Raw genomic sequence first — 16,669 nt, 5'->3', positions numbered from 1 at the left:
GTGATATGATTTCCCATCCTGAGAGTATGCCTAGGAAAGGTGCCCCCACAGTTCACAATTGGGACATTGGTGGAATGGCTAGGTGACAACTGGCTGAAGCTAAATCCATTTAAGTCAGAGATTATGTGGCTGGGGAAACCCAGGCCACTGAAGTGGCCACTTCTACTGACCCTTAATGGGGTTCATCTTCCTACAGTTGACTTGGCCAAGAATTTCCAAATATCTGTCGGCACATCCCAAACTGTGATCTAACACAGATTTGAAATGTATCAAAGACTTTGATATATGGCCACACACCTCTAGGATCTGATCATCAGGAGCACATACCAATTCATAATTCAAAGCAAAACTTTGTATAACTTCAGCACTGACTTAAATACAAGCAATCGCAGGCTCGGAGCTCTTACCTAGAAGCTGCAATCTCAGATTTCTGTCTGGCAATGGCCGCTGCCCTCTGAGCTCCTTCTATATTCCGGTCCACTTTCTGCCTTATCTTGGCACTTTTCAGAGGTATCACCCGCTTCTTCATGCCTTTGATCAGAACGTTCATCCGGTACTTCCCTTCTTCCTTCTTACCATCAGGCAACGTGGTGCAACCGTATCCATGCCGTACATTATCCAGCCATTCTCCCTCATACTTCAGGCCGCTTGACCTCTCACTCACCCCAAACCCAGAGCGCTTGTCATTCTTCCATTCGCCCATGTAGGACTCCGTAGTGGTAGCATCAATATCAGCGTCAAAAGGTGGGAAGTCCTCTGCCTCTGCTCCTTCTCCCAGACTAGCCGTGGAGGTGCCATCGCTACCAGCAGAACTTATTCCACTCTCACTCTTCAGAAAACTGAGACGGCTCCTTTGGCTGGTCAAGGAAGTCTTGGAATCGGATTTCTTTAACTTCCCAAAGAGGGAGCTTCGTCGGAACAGCCCTCCCTTCTTCAGCTTTCCGGCATCTGCATCGGCATACAAGCTGAGAGCAAAACCACCTCGGGTGATTGTAGGTGTCATGGGAATATTCTCCAGGTGAGCTGAGGGGGAATCATGTTGCAGCAGGGTGCCATTGCTGTGCTCGCTACGGAGGGAAGTAAGGGACGTCCTTAGAGGGTTGCGGACTACAGCTGCCATGCCATAAGGGACGCTCTGCCGGACACCATAACCATGGCGCATACCATTGGTGAACTGGCCTTGGTAAGTGCCTAGAAACAAGAATGAGGACGTAAATTAACCAGCCACACTCATCTATGTATATGAAAGCACAGTTCTTCAGGCAGCAAAGACATTCCCAATCGTAGGCTTTTCCAATAACAATCTGCATTCCACCTACTTTCAGCTATCTGTCACAAATAATGTATTTCGGAAAAATTACTCCAAGGATCCTCGAGGTTAGGGGTTCCCAAAGTCGGTGGTATGCCCCCAACTGGTGGCAGCGGAAGGATCCAGGGAGGTAGTGAGGAATTTTGTGGTAGTAGAGGAACAGTGAGAAATTTTGCGGCAGTATGGGGGCAGTGAAGAATTTGGGGGCAGTAGGAGGGCAGCAGTCATACTCTTCCTGCTGCGGCTGCATTTTCCTAGAGCAGTGGTTCTCAACCTGGGGGTCAAATGACCTCTTTCACAGGGGTTGCGGCAGTTGGCCGGGGGGGGGGCACCACCCCTGTTGCCGCTCCTCCTACAGATATCTCTCTGGAGCAGCGTAAAAGAGTGAGATTGGCATGGTGGGACAAGAGGCAGAACTGAACTGAGAAACCCCAGGGGGGGGGAACAATTGATATACAATCATGAACAATGGATTTGCATGCCATTGGTCAGTTTCAGTTTAATTTCTGTGAAAGAACACTTGCATAATTTTATGGTTCGGGCTCACCACTACATGAGGAACTGTATTGAAGGGTCGTGGCATTAGGAAAGTTGAGAACCACTGTCCTAGAGAGAGACGTTCCAAGATGGCCTGCCATTGCCTGCCTCTGGGTAGTAGCCACCCTGGACTTCCTTGCTGTCTCCCATCTCAGTGCAGACAAGGGCCATCCCTGCTTAGCTTTCTGAAGTAAATGCCAGCTTCAGAAGGTGGGATCCTATTCCTGCTGAGCTCCTTCCCCTCCTCAGACTCTGTTCTTCTCAGGCTCCATCTGAGTTCTCCATGAATTTATTACCCAGGTTTGACAACCCTTCCCCCAAAGGCTTCATCTTTGGGGGGCTGGGAAAGCATTTCTCCTCTTTGCTCGTGACCATAGTATTTTCCACTGTTTGCTTCTCTCTCACGCTTTCTTTCCCTGTCTGTCTTTCTTCCCAATGAGGACTCAAAGTGGCTTTTACAAAGAACGCATATATTTTTTCCTAATCTAAAATATGGCCGCTGTAAAACCAAGGAAGAAGTGTAGACAATAGCATGTGTTTTGAGTGAGCAGTAGACCTAACACTGGGAAAGAGATGTGTGCTTGTATGTGGGGGAGGGGCACTAGGGATGTGGCCTGGGAGCCAAGGGGCAGCAGCCCAAAAGTTCGGGAACCACTGCTCCAGCCCAAGAGTCCCCAACATGGTGCACAAGAGTGTTATAACGCTCGCCTAAACTTTGTCTGATGCTCACTAGGTGCTTTTGGTAAATGGGTGGTGCCAGTGGGACTTTTGCTCAGCTGGGTTTCTGATTGGCTGTGCTGATTTTTTGAAATAACTTTGGCAGCAGCTGTCACCACAGCACAAGGACCTTCCCCAAGTGAATGAAGTCATATGTTTACGATGAGAATTATGTATAACCTCACTCCTTGACATTTTGTGGTTGTTTCTGCATATTTTGGTAACCATTCTGCAGTTGGATCCCACCTGTAGGGGGGGGGAAGAGGGATAGGATTGCAAGATCCAGGCTGGAAAACTGGAGATTTGAGGATATACCGTATTTGCCGGCGTATAAGACGGCTTTTTTCCTCTCAAAAACATGCCTCCAAGTGGGGGGGCCGTCTTATACGCCGGGTGCACTTCAGTCTGGATGCGGCGGTGGCGGGCGGCGGGCGGCTCCCCCCTGACACTGAGCTCACGGCGGCGGCGGCGGTAGCTCCCCCCCCCACTGGGCGAGCGGCGGCGGCGGCAGCTCTCCCCCACTGGGCTCACAGTGGCGGCGAGCGGTGGCGAGTGGCGAGCGGCGGCGAGCGGCGGCGAGCGGCGGCGAGTGGCGGCGAGCGGCTCCCCCCCACTGGGCTCACTCCATATTTTGAGTGAAAATGTTGGGGGGTCGTCTTATACGCCCAGTCGCCTTATACGCCGGCAAATACGGTAACCTAGGTAGGGCTGAGACCTCTGTGGGGTCTGATGCCATAGAGTTCACCCTCCAAAGCAGCCCTTTTCCACAGGGAACTGGTAAAGAGACATTATCTCCATTTCTATTTAACAACAACCCTCTTCCCTGCAGTGGAATGCACATAGAGCTTTCTATAAAGCAGCACAGTTGCCCTTCTGTCCCACCGTACACTGTATTTTCCAGTTCTTAGCAGACGGAAGGATTTGCAGAGTCCGCAAATCATTTAATTTCTTCCCTCCCATCTGTTTCTACACCTGTAAAAATGGAATCATATCCCTGGATTTCCTCCAACAGAAATGCTGAGTGACCAGACTTCACTGAGATCATTTCTACTTGGATCACTGGGAGAAGAGGGACGGGTTTTCTTTGAGGGGGATAGCTGGGAAGAAAGCCTATTGTGTTCTCCCAATGCAGAAATATGTGAAATACAAAAAAAGCCCTTTGCTGTGGCCAGTCCTGGTTCTTTTCCATCAATTACCTCTAAACATCAATTTCCCTCACACCGTGTTTCCTACCCTGCTTCACCACCTTCCTTCTGTTGATGTGGTTACCTCAGTAACTGGCAAACCACCAAAGTAGCAAAAATTGCTTCTATCCATCACTCGGCACCATGAAATCCTTAAATTAGCAAACCACCGACTCCTTGGCCCCACCCTTAATCTCCATTCAGCAAGGGTATCCTGGGATACTCTATGCTAGAGAAATACAAATATTTATTACCAACATAAAAGCATTCGCTCCCCTAAGGATTTGCTTTCTCACAGGCAAACTGCCAGTTCTGCATGGGGTATTTTTATAGCCTTCCTCCTCAGTAGCCAGCCAGTGACTTCTATCATGTTAGTGAAGCACAATAATCCTTAGGGATGTTAACGGGCCAGAGGAAATACAAAGCTGTCCAGAGAACAGAATGGTCATCTTGGGTGAAATAACTTTTGGTAAGGCTGGGTGTACTGGGAAAGGCCACCACTCTGTGACAGAAGGCAGGCTTTGTATGTAGGAGGCTCCAGCCAGGCATAATTCCCCAGCCTCTTCAAATGGAGGTCCCTCAGGCCACACATCTGAGAAAGACCTTTGCCTTGATCCAGGATAGCAGCTGGTAGGCCAGGCTGAGCTAAATGAAACACTGGACTAAAGCAACTCCTTGTATTTTAATTCCCACTAGCTTTTGATAGTGCTTTAACTTTTAAAACAATCCCCAAAAGAAGTACACATAGAAGGAAAAAAATGTTTCTCATAAATAGCTACAGAGGACACCCTCAAGGGTTGGTAGTTTTATGGCTTGTTTATCACTGGTAATGTTCACAGTTTTTAATAGGTTTTTAATAGGCAGCTTGGTGTTGTGGTTAAGAGTGGTGGCTTCTAATCTGGAGAGCCAGGTGTGAATCCTCTGCTCCTTCACATGCAGCCAGCTGGGTGACCTTGGCCCAGTCACTGTCCTGTTAGAGCTGTTCTCACAGTGCAGTCCTGTCAGAGCTCTCTTAGCCCCATCGATCTCACAGGGTATCTATTGCGGGGAGAGGAAGGGAAGGCGATTGTAAGTCGCTTTGAAGTAGAAGAATTGGTTCTTATATGCCGCTTTTCTCTACCAGAAGGAGTCTCAAAGTGGCTTACAACCCTTTCCTTTGAGTAGTAAAAAGCGGGGTATAAATACCAACTCTTTTTTTTAATGTCATAAACTTTCTCAAGCAAGTTTCTGTACAGGTGACATAATTAAATAATTAAATGGTAAGATTGTCCTTTCTCCCTTGGCCACCAGAAGGGGATAGGGGGATACGGTTGCCAGATCCAGGATCCATTGGGAAGGACAGGGACCTCAGTAGGGTACAAAGTCACAAAATCCACCCTCCAAAACTTCCATTTTCTCCAAGCGAACTGATCTCCATAGTCTGGAAATGAGCCACAATACTGGGGGATCCTCAAGTCCCACCTGGAGACTGGCATCCCTAGTTAAGGGATCATGTGCTGTACAGTTTTACTGACCTAGGATCAGCAACACCCTTGGGGAATGCTAAACTGGCTCGTCCCCATAAACTGCCCATTTCAAACATAACATTATGCTTGTCCATGGTATTTTTAAGAAGAAAATCTTGGGAGAAGTTAGTTCATGTCGTTCTTTGCTCATGCCTATTAATGGTCACAAGAAGCAGCTTTTGATAACCTATTCCGCTAGAACACTCAGCAAAGTGTTGCATTACTAATCGCATATGTTCACGGCACCTGGGATTATTCAGCACATCTTAGCATGGATTCCAAATCTCCAGATGTTCTCATTACCTTGCAAAACAAGAACATGGGGGTGAAACAACTCTCCATGTTGCATCCACTGGATCAGCAATCAGAAAGATTCAGAGATATCTATACTTTTAACTAAATAGGAGGGAAAACCAAGTATTCATAGGAGGCATCTTATTTTCCTGCTGTGCTCCTCCATACTCTATTTTCTCTTTCTTCTCCTGGCATCCCCCAACAGCTTCTCCCCTTTCTTCCTATCTACCCAACATCTTATCTCCCCCCCCCCACTCCCCAATCTCCTTTTCCTCCCCCTGGCAGTGTCACCATTTTTTGTCTCTTTCACCCATTGTTCTGTTCTTCACCCTTCAGCTTCTCCTTATTCTCTTCTATCTACCTGCCTTCTTCCCTCCCTGCTATATTTTACTCTTTTCAGTCTCTCCCTCCCACCATGTTCAACTGACATATGCCTGTGGTTGCCTAGCGACCCCCAAAATGACCACTGAGATATCAGAATGTCCAAGATCTCGTGATCTCTAAAACTCCATTGGTTTTAATGGTTTTTTCAATGTGATTTTATTATGTGTGCTTTTAAGCTTCTAGCTGCCTCAGTGTGCCCGATGAGGGCAGGAAAATGGGGTATAAATTCTGTAAATAAAATGCTAGAGTTTGTAATGGAAACTTGCTGGGTGACTTTGGGTCAGTCACACACTGCAAGCCTAGCCTACTACACAGGGGTACTGTGAGGATAATATGGAGCAAATGGGAATGAAGTAAGCTACTTTGGGTCCCCCCGGGGGGGGGGATATAAATAAACATTTTTTTTAAATCTCAGTACCATTCATCTAAGCCAGGGGTGACCAAACTGTAGCTTTCCAGATGTCCATGGACTACAATTACCATGAGCCCATGCCAGCATGGGGCATTGGTAGGGGCTCATGGTAACTGTAGTCCATTGACATCTGGAGAGCCACAGTTTGGCCACCCCTGATCTACACAAAAAAACCCTGAAAGTGCCATGCTGCAAATGGTTAACATCAACAGCAGCCCATGCATCTTTATTATTCTGCAGAATGTGCAAAACAGGAGGACATTTTTACAAAGGGATTAGAAATATATTTATGTATTTACTTATTTATGTGATTTATATCCCACCACTCCCATACAATGGCTTGTAGCGGGTCACAAGGCCCCCATTAAAAATCCCATTAAAACCCCCATTAAAAGGATATACCGCTACAATATAATACAGTATGATTAGTTCAGGATGGTTCATCAGGGGATAGGATTGAATCAGATTGCAGTCTGCAGTGTACTACACGTATCGTCTTGCTTTTACTGCCCCATCTTCTACCATGGTAATCCACTTTCTGCATGGCTTATGGTATATCATGCCTTAAGCAGGGTTTTTTTTTTTTTTTGCTTGCATTGTTTTCTAATTCTGTAATTCCAGCCCCATTGCCTCGCTCACTGGATGTTATATGCCGTCTGAGTGAATATTTAAAAAATATTTTAATCCACCTTGAGACTCAGTGAGAAAAAAGAGCTACACGGTACATAAATAACTAATAAAAAGAAGACATTGGTTCTGTTATTTGGGAGGGGAACCTCTCCAAAGTGAGTAACTTTTAAAGAATTCATATCTTTCCCTAAGGCTGGGATTTCCTTTCAGTTTACAGACACACGCATACCCATCTGTCTCTGGCATCATTGCGTATGTTCTTTGATCTTTAATCTAGGTCCTAGTTCAGAATTAGAATCTGATTTTGTGTGAATACAGCAACATCTTTTTCTATGCACACATAGTTTTAGTATATGAGAACAAAACCCTGGGTCCCTGAGGGAAATCTGTACGCACATAGAAAAATAAGTGAATTTCCCTATTCACACAAAATGGTAACCACACACATATTGGGATAACTGCAGGTAACACTTTCGCTTGTTACATCTGATGCACCAAAAGTGAATGGCTGAAAAGAGCCCTGGATGTAGGACTGATTGGGGAAAGAGCCTTTGGGGTGTGGTAGGGTGGTGTTTGGGAAGAGTCCAACCATTTTCTCTAGGGAAACTGATCTCTATAGCCTGGATATCAGCTGTAATTCTGGGAGATCTCCACTTGGAGGTTGGCAACACCACCTGAATGAGCTGACCTCTCCAGATTCATCCCAGATTCACCCAGTGCTGGCAAAAGATAAGCAAATTATTTTTGGGGAAAAAAATTAGCCCCTATTTTGTGCCCTTGATCTTCAGAAATTAGGAGGTGACAATAATGCTTCAGTTTAATGTAAACAAATAAAATCTATGGGAACTTTGAGAGTGCCTGTATCCATGTGGTTGTTATTAACATAGCATAATGGCTAGCTTTGCTATTATTAAATTCTGATCTTGTTTAGATTTAAAAGCTTTAGAATGTTTAACTAGGGTTGCCAAAACTCTATGTGAGCTGGAGTACTGAAGTTACACCAGGCCTCTAGAGCAGGGGTAGTCTACCTGTGGTCCTCCAGATGTCCATGGACTACAATTCCCATGACCCCCTGCCAGCAAATGCTGGCAGGGGCTCATGGGAATTGTAGTCCATGGACATCTGGAGGACCACAGGTTGACTACCCCTGCTCTAGAGGACAAGCATCTGTTCCCATGGAGCAAATGATAGCTTCAGAGGACAGACCTGTGGTATCACATTCCTGATCAGCTCCCTCCACAAATACTACTCTCCCCAACACTGCCCCAAATCTCCAGGAATTTCCTAAGCTGCCGTTGGTTGGCAAACCTAGTAAATTCATAGTGTCTGGGCAATCCTAAAGAGAGTTAAATCAATCTGAGCCCAAAGACTTCAATGGCTTTCAAAAAGTATTACTCTGTTTATGATTATACTATAACTCTGAGATGTAGCATATTAGAATTTCTAAATTGGGAAAGTATTTCAACCATAATATGTAGCTGTATCTTCTTCTCCGCAGTCAGTCACAGATATGCAGCTGAAATTTATTTCCCAAATTCAGGTATCATCAGAGACTGCTCGTTGGTAACTGCATACTAGGATTGCTTTCCTCTAAAGAAAAAGGGGGGGAAATCACATTCCCACGAGAAGCAAGTCAAAATAGCAACAGAGATCTCCGAGGTTGAAACATTTAACTGTCAACTTAATGAATCACTTCATCATTAGGAAATCCCCAAGAGTATTAATTATTCTTGAGAAGCATCCCAGAGACCAATGCAGAACAACACTTGAAGGAGCTGAGGGAAGAAAGAAAAAAGAGAACATTCTCTAATTGGAAGACAGATGCAAAAAAAAGGAAGGAGGGTATCCCTCCTTGCAGACACATCTCATGAGAAAATAAAAGTAGGGATGGGGGAGTACAATAACTTAGTAAATAATAAAACGAACCCTAATATGCCATAAATTTTAAATGGCCACCAACCAGAAATTTCACAAAGCAGGACTTTCCAACACTGGCTTCTTACTGCAGACCACTGAGTCCCTAAAATTTTGATTCTGAGGGTTAGTAGACCCCCCTCCCTAAGGAGAAATATGGGGGCAAAGAGGAAAACTGCATTGGAGAGACAGGACTGGCATAATGAGAGCCCCATCATCTAAAAACAGAAATTCTTTTCAGTCAGAGAAATTAAGTGGTTGGCTATCTGTTGATATATGTAACATCTAAATTAGTGGTTCTCAACCTTCCTAATGCTGCGACCCTTTAATACAGTTCCTCATGTTGTGGTGACTTCCAAATATAAAAATTATGTAAGTGTTCTTTCACAGAAATTAAACCAAAACTGACCAATGGCATGAAGATCCATTGTTCATGATTGTATATAAATTTTTTTTCCTGGGGTTTCTACATTCAGTTCTGTCTCTTGCCCCGCCATGCCCATCTCACTCTTTTCTGCCTGCAGGAGGAGTGGCAACGGGGGCGGTGCCCCCTCCAGCCAAGCTGCTTGCCCTGCCACCACCCCTGTGAAAGAGTCGATTGACCCCCAAATGGGTCCCGACCCCCAGGTTGAGAAGCACTGATCTAAATCAACAAGATTAAGCAAACTGAAAAAGTTGTAGGAAAGTTTCCCCATTACGGAACAATTTCTGTGCCACTTCACTGACTGACAGAAGGCAGGTGTCATGGCCCCATCTCCAGAGGGTGCCTCTGCACCACGGCCTGAGCTCATTCTGCCAGCTCCCTCGGAGGAAGAAGTGCAGGAGCTGGAGCAAAGCAGCAGGGTGCTGCTTAGAGAGGCAAGTCCCGATAGGGAGCCACAACCAGGTCCCAGCCGGACAAGCACCATTCCCTCTGCACCAGCATTACCTCAGCCTGCAGCAACACCCCTGAACAGCCCAGACTCATCGCAGGAGGGAATGCAGGAGGACAACGTTGGCAACACGCAGGCAAAGTGCTCGGCTTAGACTACAGCAACAGGCTAGGTTGGGCTCAGGTGGGGCTCATTCATCGGAGGAAGGCTGAGTGCCAGGTGCAGCCACTTGGTGTGACAGCTCAGCTTGTTCTTAAGCACAGCCAAGGTGCTTCCCAGTGTGGCTGCAACTTTGTGCATATGTCCACCCATTGCCTTGACTGGTTTCCTGCTCCCTGACGCTTTTTGGCGAAGCGCTGCTTGACTGATTCCTGGCTTGACCCTGCTTCACCTGACTAGACTACTCTTTGATTGAATGCTCCACAGATTCCGGCCTTGACCTTGGTAAAGATAAACAACAATTCTTTTGGTTCTCCACTAGCAATTCCTGATAAGACCCGGACTGGACTTTTGACTACTCTCTGGTACGCACTTTGAACTTGCTTGACTTTGTAACCGTGCTTGCCCTTGCACTAACCGTGCGTGTGCCAGGCTAGGGCAGCACAGCAAGCTGTCCATCTGGTTCAAAAGCACTTCACCACAATACTGGTTTTAAAGACAATGCAGCTAAGAACTCAGGTTTCCTACACATTTTCCCATAGTGTTATCCACACAACATCTTCTGAGTGTTACGTAATATTGTCTTCTGTACATATATACAATTGCAATAATGAAGAGAGATGAAAAAGACCAACTCAGTCCTTGCAAAGCCAAATTCAAACTGACTGCAGGGTAACACAACAGATTATTCACCGGAGCTATGTGGCTGGGAGCAGGCTTAAGATGGTTTCATTCAACACATTTGATCATCGCAAGCTGTATGGAAAGAAAATTTATCCCATGATGCCTACACCAAAACAGGGAGCAAAATTCATGCAAAAAGAAGTACTTCTACATTCAGAGAAATTAACTTATGAAATTTATATCAAAGGATGTAGCAGGGGTAACTACTTTAGCAGACTTTGAAAGACCATTAGGCTAACTAGAGATAGAATTCAACGGGATCTGAACATTCTGGAAGAGTGAATGGATATGAATAAGATGCAAGTCAACAAGTGCAGAGTTCTACATCTGGGAAACAACAATGAGAAGCTCACATACTGGAGATGGGGGACACACTTCTGGTTCTGGGTAGCAGCGTGTGTGTGAACAAGATCTTGGCCTATAGGTGAACTGTAAGCTACATATGAGCAGTCAGCATTATGATTATGATTATGATTATGATTATGATGATGATTATTATTATTATTATTATTATTATTATTATTATTATTATTATTTCGATTTATTTCCCGCCACTCCCAAATGGCTCGCGGCGGGTTACAATGTCTTAAAAAACCCATTAAAACTCCCATTAAAAGACTTTAAAATGTCACAACATGGCAGCACAATAATAAGATCCCCTTCCTACCCCCATTCCTAAAAAAGGGGGGGGTGGAGGAGAAGGAGGTCAACGATGTTCAAGAAGCCCGGGGGAGAGCAGTCGATGTACCCCGGCAGCCCCAGCCTCAACCATAGACCTGGCGGAAGAGCTCCGTCTTGCAGGCCCTGCGGAACGTTAAAGGGTCCTGCAGGGCCCGCAGCTCACCCGGGAGCTCATTCCACCAGGTGGGGGCCAGGACCGAAAAGGCCCTGGCCCTGGTCGAGGCTAGGCGTGCTTCCCTAGGGCCGGGAACGACCAGAAGATTCTCACTCGCAGAGCGCAGAGTCCTGCGGGGGGCATAGGGCACTAGGCGGTCCCTCAGGTATGTGGGTCCCAGCCCGCGTAAAGCCTTAAAGGTTAGAACCAGAACCTTGAACCGGATCCGGACAGCAATTGGTAACCAGTGCAGCTGCCTCAGCACAGGCTGGATGTGGGCCCTCCAAGGTGTGCCGGTGAGGACCCTAGCGGCTGCATTTTGTACCAGCTGGAGTTTCCGGATCAGAGACAGGGATAGGCCCGCGTAGAGCGAGTTACAGAAATCTAATCTGGAGGTGACCGTTGCATGGATCACAGTGGCCAGGTGTTCGGGGGACAGGTAGGGTGCTAGTAGCCGGGCTTGGCGAAGATGGAAAAATGCCTGGCCGGCTACTTTCCTGACCTGCGCCTCCATAGTCAGGGAGGCATCAATGGTCACACCCAAGTTTCTGGCCTGGGACGCGATGGTAAGATGCGCCCCTGCCAGGGTGGGTAAATGCGCTTCCTGTTCCCGCCCCCTACTTCCCAGCCACAGGACCTCCGTCTTGGAGGGGTTGAGTTTCAGGCGACTCTGCTCAAACCATTCTGTCACTGCTTCCAAACATCTGGCGAATGGTTCCGGGGGGGAGTCTGGGTGGCCGTCCATGAGGAGATAGAGCTGGGTGTCATCAGCGTACTGATGGCAGCCCAACCCAAAACTCCGTACCAGCTGGGCCAGAGGGCGCATGAAGATGTTAAATAGTGTGGGGGAGAGAACCGCGCCCTGTGGGACCCCACAAGGGAGTCCATAAGGGCGCAAGAGCTCATCCCCCACTGCAACCCTCTGGGTCCGGTTCTGGAGGAAGGAGCGTATCCAGCGCAAGGCTGTACCCCGTATCCCCGTACCGGTGAGGCGGTGGCCCAATATCTCATGGTCCACGGTGTAGAAAGCAGCCGACAGATCCAGAAGGACCAGCACGGCTGACCCGCCTCTATCCAGCTGGCGACGGAGATCATCCAGCAAAGCGACCAACAACGTCTCCACCCCGTGGCCAGGGCGGAAGCCAGACTGATATGGATCGAGTGCCGAAGTTTCATCCAAGAAAGCTAGGAGCTGGTCAGCCATGGCCCTTTCCACCACCTTGCCCAGGAACGCTAGGTGCGACACTGGGCGGTAGTTGGCAGGGTCCTGCGGGTCCAGCGTTGATTTTTTCAGGAGAGGGCGAACCACTGCCTCCTTCAGCCACTCGGGGAATTCCCCGGAACTCAGGGAAAGGTTGATAATATCCCTGAGTTGTAGTAGCAGACTAGGCTAATGTGGTCTTGAGGCATATCAACAGATGCATAACATCCAAATCACAAGATTTCATAGTCCTGCTGTACACCACACTATGTACAGTTCATTAATTCGTTTGTTTGTTCATTCATTAGATTTTTAGCCTGCTTCTCTCCATAGATTCAAGACACATTACATCAGATATAAAAACCCCATTAAAACCCTCACCCCATAAAACCAAAACATGAACCAAACCTAGCAAGCCAGCCTAATCTTCCTCCTCCAGCATCCATCGACCAGGGGGTTTGCTCAATGGTAGAGCATAGCTGAGGGCATAAATCTTAGAGCCGAGTCTCACCCGAAGACTTGGTGGAAGAGCTCCGTTTTACAGGCCCTGTGGAGCCCTCAGCTCTCCCGGAAGCTCATTCCACCAGGTCGTGGTCAGGACCGAGAAGACCCTGGCCAAGCATATTTCGAGGCCAAGCATATTTCTCTAGGGCCAGGGACCTCTAACAGATTAACACACACCGAGTGAAGCACCCTGAGGGGGGTATAAGGAGACAAGCGGGCACAAGCTGCAAATGGCCTTGAAGGTCAGCATCAAGACCTTGAACTTGATTCGGGCCACAACCAGCAACCAATACAGCTGCCTCTGTACAGGCTGCATACGGGCCCTCCAAGATGTACCATTGAGGACCCTTGCAGCTGCATTCTGCACCAGTTGGAGTTCTGGAGGCTTCATTTTTAAAAGGGAGTGGAAAGAATGGAGTGCGTACAGAGGAGGTCAATGAAGATGATCAGGGGCCTGGAGATTAAACCCCATGAGGAAAGGCTGAGGGACTTGGGAATGTTCAGTTTGGAAAAATTAGAAGTCCAGGGGGAACATGATTGCTGTCTTTAAGTATTTGAAAGCTGAGTAGGGGGGTGTTCCTATTAATAGCAGAGGATAGATCTCACAATAATGTTTTAAAATTATGGGCGGAAAGATACTAGCTAGATGTTACGGTTGTGTTTTTGAGTAGCTCAGCAGTGGAACTGGCTGCCTAGGGAGTTGGTGAACAGTCTTCAAACAGTTGCTGGATGAACACTTGTCAGGGATGCCTTGGACTGATCCTGCATTGAGCAGGGGGCTAGACTTGATGGCCTGTATGGCCCCTTCCAGATCTATGATTCCAGATTCATAAGGGGCAAACTTATTGTTTGTTATTAACCACAATGACTAAATGGAACTTCCACATCACCAAGGGAGGAATTGGACTTAGTGCCTTGTTTACAGGCATTCCAGGGAGCGTCTGTGAGGCCGCTGTGTGAAACTAAATGGGCCACTGGGCCAATCCAGCACAGCGGCTCCTATGTTCTAGACCAGGGGTAGTCAACCTGTGGTCCTCCAGATGTTCATGGACAGACGTGGTCCTCCAGTTGTTCATGGATGTTCGCTGGCAGGGGCTCCTGGGAATTGTAGTCCATGAACATCTGGAGGACCACAGGTTGACTACCCCCTGGTCTAGACCAGAGGGCCAGTGATGAACTATCTACATGGCTAGCACTCAATTGATCTGTATTTTTCTCAACTAACTATCCAACCATTTAATGGATTAAGAATACAGTTAGCCATTATACTGATACGCTGCAAAACGTCAATAGAAATACCATTCCAAAATGTCATGAGATAATTTGAAATTTAATCCAGGCTGCCATTTGCTGTTAAAAAGAAAACTCTAACCTTCCAAAATCAAATTTCCCATGTTTCCTATAACTGCACATTGTGTCAAAGCAGCTTGCCAAAATAAATTCATATCGCTTGAGCATGGGAAGGTCCATGTTTAAAAGACAGCATTTTCTCTTACCAGAGATAAAAGCCAACAACTTCCAGTCACCTGTGCCACAGCCCTGATTCATCACTAATCCCAACCATAGTCGGCCCAAATTGCGATTAGATTTGAACCGGGAAGAACCGGCTTAGTCTCACAATAACTAGGTCCAACAATCGAACCGTTACACCCTCCTGGCTCTTTGCTTTTACAAAGAACAATTGAAATTGTATTGGGGGGGGGGCAGGCTTGCAGAAAGCTTGGTGGGGCCACCCAAATGGTATGTTGGAGGAACCATATCAGGCATTCCCTGTTTTGTTTTGTGAAGTCTATTACTAAGCATGTACGGCCCTGATTCTTGGAACCATGGTATGAGGAGACCATCACCTTTTCCCCAATCTAAAATAGCCTGCTGGGACACTGTTTGCCCCATTATGAAGCCTTACATGTACTGATACAATCCTGACACAGAACTCCCGGTGTATTGTGTCGATGCATATTGTATAGATCCCACTGCTTCCTTCTTGGATTCTGGAATTGACATGAGAAATGTACGGAGTTGTTCTTGACCAAATTCTTATTAGAAGACAAAGAGGCTACTATATCATAAGGTAAAGGTAAAGGTATCCCCTGTGCAAGCACCGAGTCATGTCTGACCCTTGGGGTGACGCCCTCTAGCGTTTTCATGGCAGACTCAATACGGGGTGGTTTGCCAGTGCCTTCCCCAGTCATGACCGTTTACCCCCCAGCAGCAAGCTGGGTACTCATTTTACCGACCTCGGAAGGATGGAAGGCTGAGTCAACCTTGAGCCGGCTGCTGGGATCGAACTCCCAACCTCATGGGCAAAGTTTTCAGGCGGCTGCCTTACCACTCTGCGCCACAAGAGGCTCTGTACTATATCATACGTTGTGGCAAAATTTTATTATCTTGTTATAGGAAATGGAGTATCTTGAGTAAGGAATTAGGCTGATGATTTAAACTTAAGTTTAAATTACTTAAATGTTTACATATAATTATGTCAATAGCTGGTGTTTATATTGTTACTTTAACTGCTTTCTCTTTTAACTCGCATTTAATTGATAGCTGTTGTCTTTAGAAATTGGTTAGTGGGTATTTCATTTCTTGCTGAGTTATTTTGTAAATATCTACAGCTGGTCTAAGGCCGTAACAATAAAAACTGGGAAAACTGGCAGAAAAAATTATACTTGATGTCATTGCTGTGCCTATCCCCTTGTTCTTTTTAAGAATTCTATGATTAGTGGCTTCAAACAGTATAAGCTTTTAACTCAGTTCTTGGACTTTTGCAACAAATGGCCCCATATAAAAGAAAGATGAGTGCGTTCAAACTGGTAAACATTTCAAAACTCCTGTAAATACTCAGAAGATACTTCTGCCAAAAGAGAAAGAAAGAAGGGGGGGTGAACACAGCCTTCTAGCAAAGAAAACTGTATGGGGTTATTGTATGCAAGTTTCATGGCTGAAAGGTAAACAATTTAGGCAAACAAACCTCACTTTTGCTTTGGAATAAGGATAAAGGTATCCCCTGTGCAAGCACCGAGTCATGTCTGACCCTTGGGGTGACGCCCTCTAGCGTTTTCTTGGCAGACTCAATACGGGGTGGTTTGCCAGTGCCTTCCCCAGTCATCACCGTTTACCCCCCAGCAAGCTGGGTACTCATTTTACCGACCTCGGAAGGATGGAAGGCTGAGTCAACCTTGAGCCGGCTGCTGGGATTGAACTCCCAACCTCATGGGCAGACAGATTCAGACAGCATATCGCTGCCTTACCACTCTGCGCCACAAGAGGCTCTGGAATAAGGATAGGAAAAGGTAATTGTTGTTACTAGAGAGTAGTAGGAGGAAATACCCCTATACCTCAAGAGGTAAGTAAAGCATTGGCATGTAATGATGAGCATATTAAATGGATTCAAGCAGTCAAATATTGTCTATGTGTACAGCAGCTGGTGTTTTCCAAATCATTTCAGTGACAATCAAAGGTACCTCATGGGGTCAAAACCACTTCTGCAGATTGAAATGCCTTCTCTCCCTCTCTGCTAGTTGCACAACA

General features: G+C 46.6%; 1 protein-coding gene across 1 annotated transcript in view; it reads right to left on the bottom strand.

The window, feature by feature from the left end:
* Positions 1–16,669, bottom strand: part of JPH2 (junctophilin 2) — a 93,003-nt gene that overhangs the window by 70,752 nt on the left and 5,582 nt on the right. The window contains exon 2 of the mRNA XM_077335526.1: positions 408–1,191. Coding sequence (XP_077191641.1) covers positions 408–1,191 — 784 coding nt within the window. The remainder of the gene's footprint in view (positions 1–407; positions 1,192–16,669) is intronic.

The sequence above is a fragment of the Paroedura picta genome, chromosome 4, assembly GCF_049243985.1.
Source record: "Paroedura picta isolate Pp20150507F chromosome 4, Ppicta_v3.0, whole genome shotgun sequence".
In the NCBI taxonomy this organism is placed as follows: Eukaryota; Metazoa; Chordata; class Lepidosauria; order Squamata; family Gekkonidae; genus Paroedura; species Paroedura picta.
The sequence above is the reverse complement of the archived record's forward strand: the minus strand, read 5'-3'. Positions and strand labels throughout refer to the sequence as shown.